The 19,441-nt window shown below is 35.0% G+C and overlaps 1 protein-coding gene across 17 annotated transcripts in view; it reads right to left on the bottom strand.

Moving 5' to 3' along the window:
• Positions 1-19,441, bottom strand: part of MGAT4C (MGAT4 family member C) — a 735,527-nt gene that overhangs the window by 19,155 nt on the left and 696,931 nt on the right. For 3 of the 17 annotated variants that reach the window (XM_082738950.1, XM_082738960.1, XM_082738959.1), the window contains 3 exons: positions 18,578-18,599; positions 14,411-14,495; positions 1,901-1,979 (listed from right to left, as the gene is read on the bottom strand). The exons of 5 other annotated variants lie outside the window; for them this stretch is intronic. In XM_082738950.1, coding sequence (XP_082595076.1) covers positions 1,901-1,979; positions 14,411-14,495; positions 18,578-18,599 — 186 coding nt within the window. Of the gene's footprint in view, positions 1-1,900; positions 1,990-14,410; positions 14,496-18,577; positions 18,600-19,441 lie in introns of those variants that run through there. 9 more of the 17 variants (XM_082738966.1, XM_082738952.1, XM_082738951.1 and 6 more) reach the window with 6 other exon arrangements.

The raw sequence follows: 19,441 nt of genomic DNA, 5'->3' as shown, positions 1-19,441 counted from the left end.
AAAAACTCTACTCCTCTACTCCAAATGTACGCTAACTTGGCACATCTGGTTCAATAAGACTTCATTTTTTTTTTAAAGAATCATATTCTCTGGCTAAAATTAACAAGTCAAAAAATGACAGATGCTGGAGAGGATGCGGAGAAAGGGGAACCCTCCTACACTGTTGGTGGGAATGCAAGCTGGAGCAACAACTCAGGAAAACAGCATGGAATTTCCTCAAAAAGCTGAAAATAGAGCTACCCTATGATGAAGCAATTGCATCAATTGTACCCTAAAGATACAAATGTAGTGATCTAAAGGGGCACATGTACCTGAATGTTTGGAGCAGCAATGTCCACAATAGCCAAACTATGGAAAGAACCTAGATGTATATGTATGTACTTATGTATATAGATATGTACATACATACATATATATATATATACAATGTATGTGTGTGTGTGTGTGTGTGTGTGTGTATATATATACACAATGGAATACTATGCAGCCATCAAAAGAAATGAAATCTTGCCATTTGTGACGATGTGGATGGAACTAGAGGGTATTATGCTTAGCGAAATAAGTCAGTTGGAGAAAGACAACTATCATATAATCTCCCTGATATGAGGAAGTAGAGATGCAACATGGGTGGTTTAGGGGGGAGGAAAAGAATAAATGAAAGAATATGGGATTGGGAGGGAGACAAACCATAAGAGATTCTTAATCTCACAAAACAAACTGAGGATTGCTGGGGGGAGGAGGTTGGGAGAGGGTGGTGGGGTTATGGACACTGGGGAGAGTATGTGTTATGTTGACTGCTGTGAAGTGTGTAAAGCTGGCAATTCACAGACCTGTACCCCTGGGGATAAAAATACATTATATGCTTATAAAAAATTAAAAAAAAATAATTAAAAAACAATGAATTTTGGAACCCTGGGGAAAATTTTAATTTAATTTTTAAAATAAAATACAAACAAACAAATCAATAAATAAAAATAAAGAATCACATTCTCTTTGGAAGACCCAGGTGTTGAATGTTCACATATATGAAACAACTTCAAAGAAATAACTATTTAAAAATCATTTCGAGGTAATGCTATACCAAATAATTCATTTTTTAAATGGAAAGAAATTATTTTCACCCTATAATTTATTTTTGAAAGACTATTACATATGAATACACTCATATATAAAATGTATATTACATATTCAGGTATTTACATACAATTTTGAAATTATAAATAGTGTGGCATATACTTCTATATACTTATAAACACATAATTATATTAAATATAGCTATATTCACCATGAAACAAGTCAATCAGTGAGAAGGCATTATTTTTTATACTATTTAATACTAATCCTACCTGAATTTTGTATCCTTAACTTTACAAACCATCTCCAAAGAGGATACAAGACATTTTTAGCAATCTTTCCATCCTATGACATCATTCTTTCTCACAATTCTGTCCAATCTTCTTCTTCTTCTTCTTTTTATTTTTTTTAACAACTTTTGGCATTACCTGACCTCTCTTACAACCATTTTTTGAGCAAAATTCAAAATTTAGATCTTCAGCTAGGACTCCTTCCTGAACCTATTTCCAATTCTTGAATAGTGACTATTATTTCTAGGCAGATTTCCTGCTATTCACACAAACACAATGATTCTAAAACTACAGGTTGGTTTTCCATTCCAGCTCGCTGGTCCTTACAGTCTCATTTTTGGTGGGACTAGATCTTTAATTGCCAAGTTAAATCATCCAAAAGTTATTTATCTTCTGCTTTCCCAAAGTCAGAAATATTCCAGGTGCTGTCTCACCTGCCACAATTTCTCTCTGCTGCCCCCCACTCCCCCATTCTCACCGCCATTATAAATGTTCAGGTTAAATACTTCCGGACGCTGATGGTTTTTCCTACCCACCTGCCATTCATCATTTGTTGCTGAAGTATCAGCCCCTGAACCGGAAGAGGGAAGCTAGTTGGTGAGTTCCTCTGCTGGGCTGGAAGTGAGAAGATCCACATTAGATGTCAGGATGCATTTCCGGGCAGGGGGCTGTCAGTCAGGTCAAGTTAGTGGGACAAAGGTAACAACAGGGCTTTGCTGTGTCACAGGACCGCAGTCAAGGAAGCTGCCTGCCAATGGTCTCAGTCATCACAGTGATAACACAATGCCCAGCTGTAAACCATGCATTGGCAAAAGCACAGCCAGCCCTGTACTGAGGAGTCCATTCGGACTCGGACTTCCCTTGCCACCCAGACCCTAAGTATTACGCGGTGAAAACTGTATAGAGGCCGAATCCAGTTGGTCTATTTCAGTCCTGCTTTTTGCAAAATGGGGGAAGGGGAACCTAACGACTGTTAAGAACTATTTTACTTTTCAAGTTCTGGAATTAACTGTACTTTAAGTGGTACTTTGCATTTCCTGAGAAAGGACACTTGGAAAACAGCCAAGGAGCACTGGACAGGTAGAGAAGGCAGAGAATTTAAACAATTCTTTTGGACAAAACTACAATTTCTTCATCCTGTGTCCTACTTCTCCCTTCCATTCCTGAGATAAAATAACCAAAGCTTGCTATTTTGTAATAATAAAAGTAGTTTTATATTAAAAGAAAAACAAAAACAGACTTCTTACAGGAAATACATGTCCTTGTGTCCACTATGGTGGGAGTCCCTGTTTCAGGTACTATCTCCCTTAGTTGCCTCTCTACCACCTATGTGTGCTGGACCCACACTAATCAGTGGGACTTGGAAGAAGGGCACCAGGAGCAGCAGAGAATCCATTGCAGGCCAGCACCACCCTTTATGACTATATGAAATGTATCCCCTGTTTGAGGACACTGAAGTTTATACAGGTTGTGACTTTGCCCCAGATCACCTAAACTGTTAGAAACACTGCAAAGTTGCCAATGCAAATAAGCTTAGATTGGTTGAGCCAGGAGGTTCAGGATTTCCTCTAATAACTAGAAGAAGAAGTACGAAACTTAGCAGCTTCATTCAGATAGTATCAAGATGGCGCCTCAGGGATCTGAGCTGCTACCTCCCAATGGCTTCCCTCTGACCTTTAACAAAGTTAAAACACTTAATCCTAATGTTTTGCTTGTATACAGTTCTGCATCTTTTTACAATGCAAAAAGCAAGTGATCACAATTAAAGACTACAGATCAACTAACTTTGACATTCGACAAGACTGACTTTCTCTGAATTTTGGATACATGGCAGTGTATGTGGTTGTAGGGACATAACTCCACAGAAATGGGCTACATCCTTCCTCATAGATGCAACCCTGAAACTACTGCAACCACAATGAATACAAGTAGAAGGGCTGAAAACTTCCAGACAGTCCAGAAAAAAGTAGCTAAAAAATTAGATTTGCTTGGAGGTCAGGTAGATGGGGGTGGGGGCGTGGTAAGGATTAAGCAAAATTTAATAATAACCCTTTTCGGAATAGAGTTCAGAAGTTGCATCTACAGGTCAACTAAATGCAAAACAGCCAGTTAGGCAGGACAATACTTTTTTTTAGAAACAAATGTTCATACAATTTATTAGAACTTTTCATTCAACAAGTCTGGTGCTATCAAAGTTTTGTCACAGGGTTGAAGTCACCTATCTCTGAGCAATTTTAAATTAGGAGGATTTTTGAATACCCCATTTGAAACACAGGAAGATAGCTTCATAGTGCTAAAACTTGAATAAGTTTGGCAAAACCTCTGGCTGAAGCTAGACCCTAGGTATGGAAACTAAATTTGCATGCAAATGGGATGGATCCAGCAGAACTTTGCAATTGCCAACACCGATGTCAGCATCCCTGTGTCTGAATATAGTTCCTGGGGAAATACAACAGAGCTCTAAGAGAACTTTGATGGACCCTTTTTTGGAAAACATGATTGAGCAGAATCAGGCCTGCATTAGAGGTAAAGCTGAGAAGTGAAAACCATTCAGCATGTTAGTTCTGGAATCCCTACCCCTGGTTAGAGACATGTAGGGATTGAACTATTTAGAAGTATGTAAGGCCAAGAAATGTGAGACACTATTTTATTTCTCAAAGGATCAACAATAAATTGTCTTATATGTGGACATGCTTTCCTACATAATTCCTTTCCTCCTTAGGCTCATTCTGTGCATCAGTTTAAGAAAAGTACTGTTCTTTACATTTGCCTCACATTTTAATCTCCATGGATTTGCTCTCTTTTATTTCTAACTTCCACTTATTGAAATTTAATTTTAGATCACCAAAATGTTGCCTTCTTGCTGAAGATTTCTCTGAACCCCATTTTCAGTCAAGTTTGGTTTTCACTTTCTTGAACTCTTACCATTTTATCTCTACTTCTCTTAATTTACTTAATACTTTCTAATTTTTTAAAAAATATTTTATCTATTTGACAGTTTATTTGACACAGAAAGAGAAAGAGATCATAAGTAGGCAGAGAGGCAGCCAGAGAGAGAGGGGTTCCCTCCTGAGCAGAGAGCCTGATGTGGGGCTCGATCCCTGGACCCTGAGATCATGACCTGAGCTGAAGGCAGAGGCTTAACCCAACAAGCTATCCAGGTGACCCTACTTTCTACTTCTTGATAGTATTTTTATATGTTTTATTTCTCTTTGGATTCTGAGCTTCTTGTGTGGTTCAGTTGGTTAAGTATCTGACTCTTGATCTCCTCTTAGGTCTGGATCTCGGGGTCATGAGTTCAAGCCTCACACTGGACTCCATTCTGGGTGTGGAACATACATAAAAACCAGAAGAAACAAAAAACCATATCACTTTCATACTTGGAGAAGTGTCTTTTTTTTTTTTTTTTTGAAGGACAAACAACTACTGGTGTGTGTGCATTGCATTACAGAAATCTTGAACTTGAGGCTATGAGAAAACTACAAGTCAATGAAATTGGTTATTTCTTTCCCACACCACTCTCACATCTCATCTAAGAGCTTCCCTGCCATGACCTAGACCTACAATGTAATCTCCAGGCATTTGGTTGTAAAATGCAAAACTTAACGTAGTCCGTTATCAAAGCATCATAGACTCTTCTGTGTTTATTTTATAATTTAAGTGAAACATAAGGATAACGCTACTTGTTAGTTTTAGTATTTGGTGGATTGAAATGTTTCACAACCAAGATAAATCAAGATCTTTTAGAATATTTAAGAAATGCAGCAGCAAAAATAATAATAACAATAGTAATGTTGACACTGTGGATGCTTTGAAGAACACTAGCAAAATAGAGTTAATTAGTTTGTGCCAGGAGAGCCCGAGACAGATGTAATCTGATTTAATATCAGAAATCAGATATGGTGGAAAGTTTTAGAAGCCACATAATTTTGGGACAGATATTTGGATCTGTTGGACCATCTGCTTATCTATACTACCTCACACATATGCACATATATGTATAGAAATAAAGACTCTGACATTGTAACATTATAAATATGTATTTCGAATCATTACTCATGGACACAGACAAAGTATTCATTGCACAAACACTTCATTATTTTTCTTCTTGGGAAGACACTGGAAATTTTTGTGCTAGTTTTGATCAGCTCAGGAAAAATGGTCATTTATTAAAAAACTGATGCTGATATGAAGTGACAAGTGAATTATTATACCACAGAGCTGTTTGCTTAGAGTGCATATGCTTGTGCATGTTACCACAAATTCATCATGTTTCTAGAATGTTACTTGGACTGTATGCAACAAACCACCAAATGTTAATGAGATCAGTTCTCTCTCTAGCTCTTTAGGGTAAAATCACATGTCCCCAGTGCAAACTATTCCATGGCTATATAAAAGATTGGGAAAAAGGGAACCCATATCTCATCTGAATGAATGTGGCTACATTGTCTATCCCAAGGCACTAAGTTTTCGTTCACATTTTATTTAATAGTCTATTTTTAAATCAACAAATGCAAAAGTAAAATTACATTCTCACGTTCTCGAAATCCTATGGGCTTATAGACAACACTTAAACCCACATTAAGGAAAATCATGAAAGAAGTCTTGCCATCAACTGTTCATCTGTCTGACATGTGCCTTTATGTGTATCTGACTTGCTTGGCTTGCCTTTTTTAATGCTCGCCCAATTTGTTTTTCTACTTTGTGGAAGGCTGCACACACCCTTAAGGCAGTATTCAGTACTTTCTGATGAAAAGAAAGAATGTTGCTGACATAGCAAAAGCTTCAGGAAGTCACAAAAATGAGAAGGGTTTTACAAAACTGATTATCTTTACATTTTGTACAACGAGCTCAGAAGTTGATGGAAAATGTAACTGTTTTTTAATGTAAGATTTTTTTCTTACAGTCTCATGTTGTATGGTCTACTTGTAGCTATAGGTGGTAGCAAAGTAGATAATTATAGTCTAGATTATTCCTTAGGGTTCACAGGGATGACCAGCAAGATTTATTTTCTGGTTTACTTTAAGGAGATAGAAACACAGAAAATTTGTGACATTGACAAATGGGAGGTTTCCTGTCACTGATTATTAAAACAGTAAAACTTGAGATGAGGATTGGGAAGAAAGAAAAATCTTTTCAACACTTGAGCTAAGACCAGAAACATTCAGTATTTACTGACTCCTTTTTTAGACTATCATTCTCTTATAGGTTTTGAGTTTCTTTCCCTTGAGCTGAGAAAGGCTGGCTGGAGTGGAAACAATAATGGCCAACATGGAACTAAGCACTTTAGCAAGAATATAGGGGCTAGTACTTTGGCAAATTGTGGTCATGCGAGTTGTTTTGAGTTGTGGTGCGGAAGAAAGTGATGATGATGATGATGATAACTGACTCATTCAGAGGGCTGTAAACTAAGTTCAGTCTTCTACAAAAAGGTAGAGGGGCACGTGGGTGGCTTAGGTGGTGAGCATCTGGCTCTGGATTTCTGATGGAGTCATGAACTTAGGGTCATTGGATTGAGCCCTGTGTCAAGCTCCACTCCACAGGGAGTCTGCTGGAGGTTCTCTCTCTCTCCCCCTTTCTTGCTCCTCCCCCTGCTCTTGTTCTCTCTCCCTCTAAAATAAATAAATCTTTAAAAAAGAAACTCATGAGGTAGATAAGAATACATTTTGTGATTATTCTCACATTACAAATAAGGAGAGTAAAGATCAGATAGATTAAGTGATGTGCCCAGGAACAGTATATACTTGCCATATAGGTATGATAAATGACAGGTTTTCAAATCCCTGACTTTTTATACATTTGAGTATATGCAAACAGTTTATCAGAAAGACCTACAAATTAGGTGCTTCCAAATCAAGCTAAATTTGGTGTAAAGAAATGATATTAAAGCATATTAATAATCATATTTCTATCATTAATATGAGAAGATAATACACAGATGATTTTCCCCCAAAGGGATCATGCAAGCATTTATGCATAATTATTAGAATAGTATTAAAGTCTATAATACAGTGTCTTAATAAAATTTCCACACATTCTTATATGGGAATAGAGCAGGTGAACTGTAATTTGAAGAACACTAGCAAAATAGAGTTAATTAGTTTGTGCCAGGAGAGCCCGAGACAGATGTAATCTGATTTAATATCAGAAATCAGATATGGTGGAAAGTTTTAGAAGCCACATAATTTTGGGACAGATATTTGGATCTGTTGGACCATCTGCTTATCTATACTACCTCACACATATGAGGTAGTATAGAATTTAAGTGGATAAATATGATATATGCATAAATATATCAGTTAAATAATATGCTTAAAAGTAATTGTTTTCCTCTTTATGAATTGTTTTTCCTAAGTTTGTTATTAGATTCTAAAATCAGAATGAATGAGTCTGTGATAGATAATCCATTACCAGTTATGTTTCCTTTCATTCAAGCACATATAAAGTTCAACCTTTTCAATACAAGATACCACGTATCATGTTAGACAATGCAAGTTAACTGCAATTTCTTATCTAGCCTAACTAGAACAGGGGAAAAAAAACAAAAAACAAAAAACCTTATCAAGAAGATTTAACAATTTTAAATATCTATGCCCCCAACATGGGAGCAGCCAACTATATAAACCAATTAATAACAAAATCAAAGAAACACATCAACAACAATACAATAATAGTAGGGGACTTTAACACTCCCCTCACTGAAATGGACAGGTCATCCAAGCAAAAGATCAGCAAGGAAATAAAGGCCTTAAACGACACACTGGACCAGATGGACATCACAGATATATTCAGAACATTTCATCCCAAAGCAACAGAATACACATTCTTCTCTAGTGCACATGGAACATTCTCCAGAATAGATCACATCCTCGGTCCTAAATCAGGACTCAACCGGTATCAAAAGATTGGGATCATTCCCTGCATATTTTCAGACCACAATGCTCTAAAGCTAGAACTCAACCACAAAAGGAAGTTTGGAAAGAACCCAAATACATGGAGACTAAACAGTATCCTTCTAAAGAATGAATGGGTCAACCGGGAAATTAAAGAAGAATTGAAAAAAATCATGGAAACAAATGATAATGAAAATACAATGGTTCAAAATCTGTGGGACACAATAAAGGCAGACCTGAGAGGAAAATATATAGCGGTACAAGCCTTTCTCAAGAAACAAGAAAGGTCTCAGGTACACAACCTAACCCTACACCTAAAGGAGCTGGAGAAAGAACAAGAAAGAAACCCTAAGCCCAGCAGGAGAAGAGAAATCATAAAGATCAGAGCAGAAATCAATGAAATAGAAACCAAAAAAACAATAGAACAAATCAACGAAAGTAGGAGCTGGTTCTTTGAAAGAATTAATAAAATTGATAAACCCCTGGCCCGACTTATCAAAAAGAAAAGAGAAAGGACCCAAATAAATAAAATCATGAATGAAAGAGGAGAGATCACAACTAACACCAAAGAAATACAAACTATTATAAGAACATACTATGAGCAACTCTACGGCAATAAATTTGACAATCTGGAAGAAATGGATGCATTCCTAGAAACATATAAACTACCACAACTGAACCAGGAAGAAATAGAAAGCCTGAACAGACCCATAACCAGTAAGGAGATTGAAACAGTCATTAAAAATCTCCAAACAAACAAAAGCCCAGGGCCAGATGGCTTCCCGGGGGAATTCTACCAAACATTTAAAGAAGAACTAATTCCTATTCTCCTGAAACTGTTCCAAAAAATAGAAATGGAAGGAAAACTTCCAAACTCATTTTATGAGGCCAGCATCACCTTGATCCCAAAACCAGACAAGGATCCCACCAAAAAAGAGAGCTATAGACCGATATCCTTGATGAACACAGATGCAAAAATACTCAACAAAATACTAGCCAATAGGATTCAACAGTACATTAAAAAGATTATTCACCACGACCAAGTGGGATTTATTCCAGGGCTGCAAGGTTGGTTCAACATCCGCAAATCAGTCAATGTGATACAACACATCAATAAAAGAAAGAACAAGAACCATATGATACTTTCAATAGATGCTGAAAAAGCATTTGACAAAGTACAGCATCCCTTCCTGATCAAAACTCTTCAAAGTGTAGGGATAGAGGGCACATACCTCAATATCATCAAAGCCATCTATGAAAAACCCACCGCAAATATCATTCTCAATGGAGAAAAACTGAAAGCTTTTCCACTAAGGTCAGGAACACGGCAGGGATGTCCATTATCACCACTGCTATTCAACATAGTACTAGAGGTCCTAGCCTCAGCAATCAGACAACAAAAGGAAATTAAAGGCATCCAAATCGGCAAAGAAGAAGTCAAATTATCACTCTTCGCAGATGATATGATACTATATGTGGAAAACCCAAAAGACTCCACTCCAAAACTGCTAGAACTTATACAGGAATTCAGTAAAGTGTCAGGATATAAAATCAATGCACAGAAATCAGTTGCATTTCTCTACACCAACAGCAAGACAGAAGAAAGAGATATTAAGGAGTCAATCCCATTTACAATTGCATCCAAAACCATAAGATACCTAGGAATAAACCTAACCAAAGAGACACAGAATCTATACTCAGAAAACTATAAAGTACTCATGAAAGAAATTGAGGAAGACACAAAGAAATGGAAAAATGTTCCATGCTCCTGGATTGGAAGAATAAATATTGTGAAAATGTCTATGCTACCTAAAGCAATCTACACATTTAATGCAATTCCTATCAAAGTACCATCCATCTTTTTCAAAGAAATGGAACAAATAATGCTAAAATTTATGTGGAACCAGAAAAGACCTCGAATAGCCAAAGGGATATTGAAAAAGAAAGCCAACGTTGGTGGCATCACAATTCCGGACTTCAAGCTCTATTACAAAGCTGTCATCATCAAGACAGCATGGTACTGGCACAAAAACAGACACATAGATCAATGGAACAGAATAGAGAGCCCAGAAATAGACCCTCAAATCTATGGTCAACTCATCTTCGACAAAGCAGGAAAGAATGTCCAATGGAAAAAAGACAGCCTCTTCAATAAATGGTGCTGGGAAAATTGGACAGCCACATGCAGAAAAATGAAATTGGACCATTTCCTTACACCACACACAAAAATAGACTCAAAATGGATGAAGGACCTCAATGTGCGAAAGGAATCCATCAAAATCCTTGAGGAGAACACAGGCAGCAACCTCTTCGACCTCTGCCGCAGCAACATTTTCCTAGGAACAACGCAAAAAGCAAGGGAAGCAAGGGAAAAAATGAACTATTGGGATTTCATCAAGATCAAAAGCTTTTGCACAGCAAAGGAAACAGTTAACAAAATCAAAAGACAACTGACAGAATGGGAGAAGATATTTGCAAACGACATATCAGATAAAGGACTAGTGTCCAGAATCTATAAAGAACTTAGCAAACTCAACACCCAAAGAACAAATAATCCAATCAAGAAATGGGCAGAGGACATGAACAGACATTTCTGCAAAGAAGACATCCAGATGGCCAACAGACACATGAAAAAGTGCTCCATATCACTCGGCATCAGGGAAATACAAATCAAAACCACAATGAGATATCACCTCACACCAGTCAGAATGGCTAAAATCAACAAGTCAAGAAATGACAGATGCTGGCGAGGATGTGGAGAAAGGGGAACCCTCCTACACTGTTGGTGGGAATGCAAGCTGGTGCAGCCACTCTGGAAAACAGCATGGAGGTTCCTCAGAATGTTGAAAATAGAACTGCCCTATGACCCAGCAATTGCACTATTGGGTATTTACCCTAAAGATACAAATGTAGTGATCCAAAGGGGCACATGCACCCGAATGTTTATAGCAGCAATGTCCACAATAGCCAAACTATGGAAAGAACCTAGATGTCCATCCACAGATGAATGGATCAAGAAGATGTGGTATATATACACAATGGAATACTATGCAGCCATCAAAAGAAATGAAATCTTGCCATTTGCAACAACATAGATGGAACTAGAGCGTATCATGCTTAGCGAAATAAGTCAAGCAGAGAAAGACAACTATCATATGATCTCCCTGATATGAGGAAGTGGTGATGCAACATGGAGGCTTAAGTGGGTAGGAGAAGAATCAATGAAACAAGATGGGATTGGGAGGGAGACAAACCATAAGTGACTCTTAATCTCACAAAACAAACTGAGGGTTGCTGGGGGGAGGGGGTTTGGGAGAAGGGGGTGGGATTATGGACATTGGGGAGGGTATGTGCTTTGGTGAGTGCTGTGAAGTGTGTAAACCTGGTGATTCACAGACCTGTACCCCTGGGGATAAAAAATATATGTTTATAAAAAATAAAAAGTTAAAAAAAAAACAACAAAAAAAAACCTTATCAAGGAAGTAAAATAAAAGCACATATCATGTTTGGAAATACTTTCTTGGAGGCTATTATCAAGAAGTTTTAGAATTATCATTAAGTGATGATTTAATCTGTGTTGCCTTCGATGTTACATATTGCTTTTGACTTTCAATGTTTCCTGAAGTTTCACTATCACATGAAATTGTGGTAGAGAGAACGGATTAATAAATTCATTTTCTTGCACCGCTGTTTAGTGCAAGGTAAATGGAAAGTAAATTATATCCATAAAGTGTTAGAATATGACATTAGACATGTGTGCTTATGTAGAAACACGAAACACAGAAAGAAGGAAGTTGCCTTGTCTGCTTGGAAGTTGATACCTTCAGGAAATGTTCCATAGGTGAGAGGATGGCAGATGGAGTAGGGTAAGGGTGGGGAGGATTCCAAATAGGGGTCCAGCAGAGAGCAGCATGTCTTATAACATTTGTTTTTGAAGTTATTTTTTTTCCTCCTTTCTTAAAATCTTACAGCCATCTAAGCAGAAACAGTACACATTAATAAACTACTAAGATATTGACAAATGAAATGAACAGACTGGTTTCAAACTTGTAGTCCATAATAATTTTATTTAAAAGGAAGATAATGAGAAAATATCTTGGGACTTTATGCCCCAAGGGAAATGCTCTTGTCTCATAACTACCACTTGCAAAAGCTCTCTTTATTTTCCAGGGGCAAAATGATTTGTAAAGTCAAGTATTTTTTCTTCTTAAAAATACTTTCAGATACCCACTAAGTCATTTAGAGATGAATTAAGAGCCAAGAATGGAGAGACATGGTGGAAGGCTGCAGATGTTCTTTTGCCTAGTTGTGATTCTGAACTTAAGAAACCAATAGGAATTAGAGGTTCTCATATTGAAATTGAATCTGAACAGTAAAGCTGGACTTTGTATTCAATACTGCAAAGCTTAGGTGCCTGGGTAGCTCAGTCGGTTGAGCTTCAGACTCTAGATTTCAGTTCAGGTCACGGTCTTAAGGGTCTTGGGATTGGATTGAGTCTTGTGTCAGGCTCTGGGCTCAGGAGGGAGTCTGTTTGGAGATTCTCTCTATCTACCCCTCCCCAAACTCTCGTGCCTCAGTGCCCTCTCTCTCAAATAAGGAAGTAAATCATAGAACAAAAATAACAACAACAACAAAAAAACCCTCCTCAATTTCCTCCTAAAATTTAATAAAGTCTGACCTTCCTTTTATCTTCAGACTTGCCTGTGGTTTACCATAGTCTGTGTCAAATTGCAGTTCTTCCATTATTTCCAAATAGACTCAAAATAAATAATATATAATACATACACACTACAAAGTTCAGTTCTCTTTCACATCTTTGAAGTTTCTAGACTCAAGAAATATATTAATAGAACTGTATCTAATGTTCAATTAGAATACATTAGTCCTTGTTTATAGCCACAAGAAGTGGGAACTGAATATCATCCATTCACAAACTGTTTATGCTTATGATGACTATAACATTTACATAGTTTGGAGTTTACAAGTATAAGTGCCAATGAATTTTGGTTTTGGTTTATTCCCATCAGAAAGGTAGAGTTGAGGTGGGTAACTTACAGATTACTGCTATATCAAGAAATTTGAGAAATGAATTTTTTCTGTATCTTTAAAACTCTTCCTAAATGAAAATGTTCAATATAATTTGTCAATAAATCAGCTCCACATATTCTCTTTTATCTAAGACCTAAAAGTGTTCTTGATGTGTATTTATTTATTAGTCTTATATATGTGAAATTTTAACTATGTAAAAATGCATAGAGAAAAACAAAGAACTACAATGACATTATATGTGTTTCATACAAATATGAGTGGCTATTACTTCCTTATACTCATCTATACTTCCTAATGTTCTGTAATAGACATATAACACATTTAAAGCAACATATTTGTTTCAAAAAGCAACTAAAATTCTACATATATTTTTAAAAATATGCAAAAAGCATGAAGTAAAAATGCTAGAACGTATTAGTTCTGAAGGCAAAAAAATGTGTTCTGAGCTGAGGAATATTTCAATTCTTTCTCTTTTTGTATTTTGTAAAATTACTGTTCACATATTAATTTATGGAAGATACAGTTTTCATTTCTAAAAAGACTCATAACTGTACTTCAGTATCTAAATGGACAACTTAGGCCATAAAATTCTACATCATAGTTCTAGACAGATCATAATTTCAGGTCGACCAGAAGTGCTAATTCAGATATAAGAAGACAAATATCATTAACCATTCTGCAGCCTGCTCTTGATGAAATTGAAATAATCATTTCTATAATTAAATGCTCAAATGGAAAGCCTGTAGGTATCTGTGGCCTAAGGATTCTTATAGCAATAGTATAACTGACATTTGAAAAAATATATTGTAAATCTAAATTTTACTCATTTATTTTGTTATCAGAAATCTTAAAAAATTCTAATATATCAGTTTAATTTTTTTTAATTGCCAGATTCCTAAGGTTAGGATTAAACCTAGTAATATTAACAGTTGTATAACAACATTAGTTCATCTGGTTTACCCTCAAATGAAAATAGAAGCAAAACTTTGTCTTTTCCCTGTGGCTACTGATTTCTTAAAATAGATTGTTAAGTGATTTAAAATAAATAAATAAATTTAAATCTAGATTCATTACTAGTTCCTTAAACATAATTTTTATACTAACCTTTCAGTCTCTCTTCCTTTTCATTCTCCGTGGTAGGAATTACTTTATTGATTAGGAAACTATGGCCTGAGTGCATAATGAAAATCTGTAATGAAAAACTCATTTGAGAAAGAAATTAATAATTTCAACAGTGAAATCCAATTTTCCTATGTTCATTCTTGTAATCTATTTTGCATTATTTCCCATGTGTATCCTGAATATCACCGACTCATGGCATTGTGCAGATAATCGATTAAAATGAAAGAATTGCATAAAATATGTTTCTTCAAGGCTAACCTCCAGCTCTTTTATATTAAAATAATTATATTTCTATATTCAATAGCTATTGAATTTAACAGTTTTGCAAATATATTCATTGTTGAGAAATTTATAGAATAATATTTTCATATGTTGTTTCAGGAATTCTATAATTTATTGAAGAAAATAGTCTATTAACTAAGAAACCACTAAAAGAAATCTACATGTTAGGGAAATATATTATATGCTAGACACTGTGCTACAGGACTTTTTACATGCACTATATATGTTAAGTACTCCTAGGACTTCGATAACTAGATACTACGATATCTATTTTTTAATCAAGAAAAAAGGCCTTAGGGAATGTTTAACAAACTTGTCCAGGTTCACATAATGGCTTAGATTCAAACCAAATATTTTATATATATATTATATAGTATTTTTATAATATACATTATATACATGGTGATAAATTAGAAATACTGCTTATAATACTAAAGATATATTCTGTGGTTGTGATGGCATGTATGTGTTCCTAAATCTTATGTTTTTGCTAACATAAAAATTAAAGAAGAAAAACTAATACTAAAATAAGCAAGGTAAGTATTCAAATTCCATTCATAAAGAGGGAGATATAAAGAGAAACTGTATCGCTTTCATTGTTTAATTACATAGTAATGCAGGAGTGTAAGAGAAATAGAAGCAGTGAAATTTTCCTCCACCCCAAAGTTGCTATCAGAAATAACCAGTTCCCTCCATAATTTAATTTTTCAGGACTTTTCTACACACACACAGACAGCACACACACATCTACTTAAAATAACACAAATTCACTGAACCACATTATGTGTATTGTTTGTGTCTTTTTGTTTCTTAACATATGTTGGAGATCTTTACGTGTCAGTATAAATAGGGTTCTATATTATTTAAAATTGCTGAATCATCTAATTGCAACATTTATTTGACCCTCCCACATACATCTGTAAGTTTTTTTCTAAATATTCTCTATTACAAAATATACTACAGTGATATAGTGAAAATTCTTATAGCCTTGTGTGTGATTTTTGGATATAATCTATGAATGAAAAGCTGGGTTAAAGAGTAGCTACATTTATGATACATACTGCTAACCCTCTTTAACCTTGTAATATATCCCTGTATACTGAACGTAACAGTATTAGAACTGGTTCTGTGTTTCTTGTCAGCATTTCAAATAGATCTTCCCGCCTCCCAATAAATTTAAGCAGATCTGAGAGATTGCTGTTGACAGCTTAGTTAAATAAGCTTTCTTAGCTCTTCCAATCTGTGTGTTTATAATTCTTCCAGAGCCAGAGACATTACTAAAAAGGACCCTTTCCAATTGAAGTAACAACAATACATTTAAGTATGGTGCCATTTACTGAGTAGAAGGTGATCTCCATAGAACATATTCATGTTTCCATCTGCCTTGAATTTGGTTTCTTAAAATCATTATTAATGAGTTCTCAGTATATTATAAATAAATATGTCCATCTTCTTAAAAATAGTAACAAAGCAGAGCTATCATGAACCATTATTAGGAAACTCTCAGGAAATGGAGGATTTTATCTTTGAAACTACACACCCCACCTCATAAGCAAACTGAACATATAGCATCCTAACAGGAGATGAAGGGGCTGCAAAAAGACCCTTGGCAAGCATTTTCATAGGTATTTTTCTGACTATTGGTTTTGCTGATAATTAAGAATTAAAAGACTTCTCCTATCTTCCATGTATCCTCAGAAACCATGTCTAGTGACTAAATCGAAATATCCTAGCAACAAGCATTATTTAGAGATAATTAGACATTTTTGTATTTTTCAATACCTTTATTAGATTTTTATTTTGTGAAAATCATAATTTAGAAATCACCTATTTCTCATTTGTACTCCGTTGGCTACTCTAATATTTAATTAATTATTTAAATCAAATAATATAGTATATATACTTTATTTCTTGTTGAGAATTTTTGGATGTTTTTCCATAAAATTCATATGGTGAAAAACATTAATCGAGAATATAAGTCTTTAGAGACTACACATTTTAACTATTTCCTAGTCAGTTAAGAATGCTGGCCCAGTAGTAAAATATTCTAGGTAAATGGGAAATTATGCATTTCAACAATTAGCCAAAACTTGGAATTTATGTGAATACCTCTTACACTGAAACTATGTTAAACGTAGCAATGTTTTATAATTTGTAAGAGTTTTGAATCTTCCTGTGCTCCATGGCCATCCATAAAGATTTTAGTATAATTTTCCAGAGATTTGACTAATGCTAAAATTCACTTCACTTTGCTAAGCACATCTTTGAAATAACAGTCTTAGACTTTAATGTGCTTATTCATTTTTTTCTTGAAAAATGTTGGATAAGTGCAATAATACTTCATCAACATAAAAATATATGTAGTTAGTAATGGCATATAATCAGTATAATATTTGATTTTATACATTCTCAAGTGACCTAAGATATATAAATTTTCCAGTCCTTAAAAGCAAGTGTATCTAGTCCAGAACCATCAAACACGTGCTGTTAAAACTCTTCCATCAAGTGCCATCTCTAAAGAATATCTTATATCCTTCATATCCCTCTGTCACACTCTGCAGTCTTTCCTTAAAACAAATCTGACCATGTCATTCTCAAGCATGAAACATTCCATAATTCCATTTACTGATGGTACAAAGTTCAAATTCTTGTGCATGTCATTAACATCTGTCACTTTCTTTTGCCTTAATAGATGACAATACGCTACCCCAACAACGTGTTCTATGCCTGCTCAAAGACTCTCCACTCCTCCACTGCAGTAGCTCAAATGCTGCTCCTTCTTTGCAACATTGCCTGATTTTCATTCTTCTATGTAGAAGTGATCAGTATTTTTTGAGTCCCTTTGTGTAACTTGTCCATTATATCAGCTTTAACCCCTTTATGGGTGTGATTATTCCTTTATGCAATTTTTCCCTTAATACACTATGGGCTCACTGAAGGCAAAGTATTTACTGAGGAAAATGTATACCTCAGAGATGATCTGGAACATTTTTGAGTGGATTTTTAATAGATGAATTTACCATTTGAGAACACAGACAAAAACATCTCTTTAATTAAAATTTAAGAAACTGTTAGTGGAGCTTCAAAGAAAATGTTTCTAATTACAAGACACTATTTTATTAATTTGTTTGCTATGTTGTATACAAAAGTGTGGATGGGAGTATGATCTCGAGGGGAGGTTCTGGGAGTTGGGAACAGGATGATTGCATTAAAACAAAAGACCCTGGTGAAGGAAATAAGAGGGAAAAGCCATATTATGGCCATAAACAGGTAGATATGACCTATGATTTCTCATCACACACTGTCATTTATCTATATTTTCACTCTGCATGTAATTATTGAAAATTTTTACTATTGTAGTTTTGATCATTCAAACTGGAGTACCAAGTACTGTGTTTTCAATTTTATTGTCTGCAGTATTTAACATAGTCATAGTCATACGCTTAGCACTTTAAAAGACTGAAGTAATTAAAGACAAGAAGTAGTGAAATACCTGATCTTTTTAATGAACAATGATACAAACATTAAAAGCTGATCTCCAAGCTTATATATAACCAGCATATTGAGGTTTTAGTAACTGCTGGCTCAGTGTTAAGAATTTTATGTGCTATATAATTCATCTGATCATCAGAGAAAACTTGTGAGATAGGCACCATTAATATCTTTGTCATTTTACACATGTGGAAACAAGTTCATTTCTTCAAGATACACAGTCTGGAAGAGATGCAGTGGGGAACTCAGAGGCAGCTGAATTCAAATCCCAGGATCTTAACCACAACATATTCTTCCTTCCCTGAATTTGGGATGAAAGGAGTTTCCTGTTTTTTTCAGCATAGAATGGCATATCACAAAAGTTTTATTACGTACATTTTTGAGGTTGGAGATTAATCTGGAAAAGGAAAAATGAGTTAACATGAGAAAAATACGCTTAATAAGTTAGCCCTTAAACCTGGAGACATGGGAAAATCACTCTGAGTGAAATCTTGAATATGGGTTAGTAACAGAGCAACCATTTTACTTGAGGCTCTGTCTTTGGAAACCAAAGAGCTGGAATGGGAAAATAACGAAAATAAAGTCTATTTGTTATTGAACATTATCTCTATTTTTATTGAAATGGCTAGACATTTGAATGAGAATTTTGTCAATACACAGGGGGATAAATTAATTGGATACAAGTCAAAGTTCCAGTAAAAATTAGATTTTTTTTCATTTCCCAAGAATTTTAAAAACATTGTGTAAAACCAGTTTGAATAATCCAAAGCTTTAGTATATTATTTTGTTCCATATTTTTGTGAAATGGTACCTACTAAATGGTATAATTACTTTAAAATCATTTTTTGTGATTTAAATTGAAAATATTTATTGTTATATCTAAAAAGATGTCTAAAAGTAAGATCTCTTTACATCATATATCACTTATTTTCAATACAGTCAAATTTTAGTATCAGAATTACATTTCCAGAAGAAATCTTTGTAATCGGTTGAGTTTTTTTATTTGGATAGGATTATGTGAAGAATTACAATTTGTTTAGTGGTATCTATTCCTTTGTGTGTTCATTCATTCTTCATTTATTAACTTGTCACATTTTTTGTGCTTATTGTGTATCTGGATAAAGCAAATATAAATATAATATTTCCCACCGATAAGCTTAAAGTCTTTTAATGGACAGTCTTTTAAATTCTGCTTAAATACCAATGCATGCTCTGCTTAATAATATCTCTGCTTAGCAG

The sequence above is a fragment of the Mustela nivalis genome (genome assembly GCF_964662115.1).
Source record: "Mustela nivalis genome assembly, chromosome: 7".
Taxonomy (NCBI): Eukaryota; Metazoa; Chordata; class Mammalia; order Carnivora; family Mustelidae; genus Mustela; species Mustela nivalis.
Note: the sequence above shows the minus strand (reverse complement) of the source record. Positions and strands in the feature narration are given on the sequence as shown.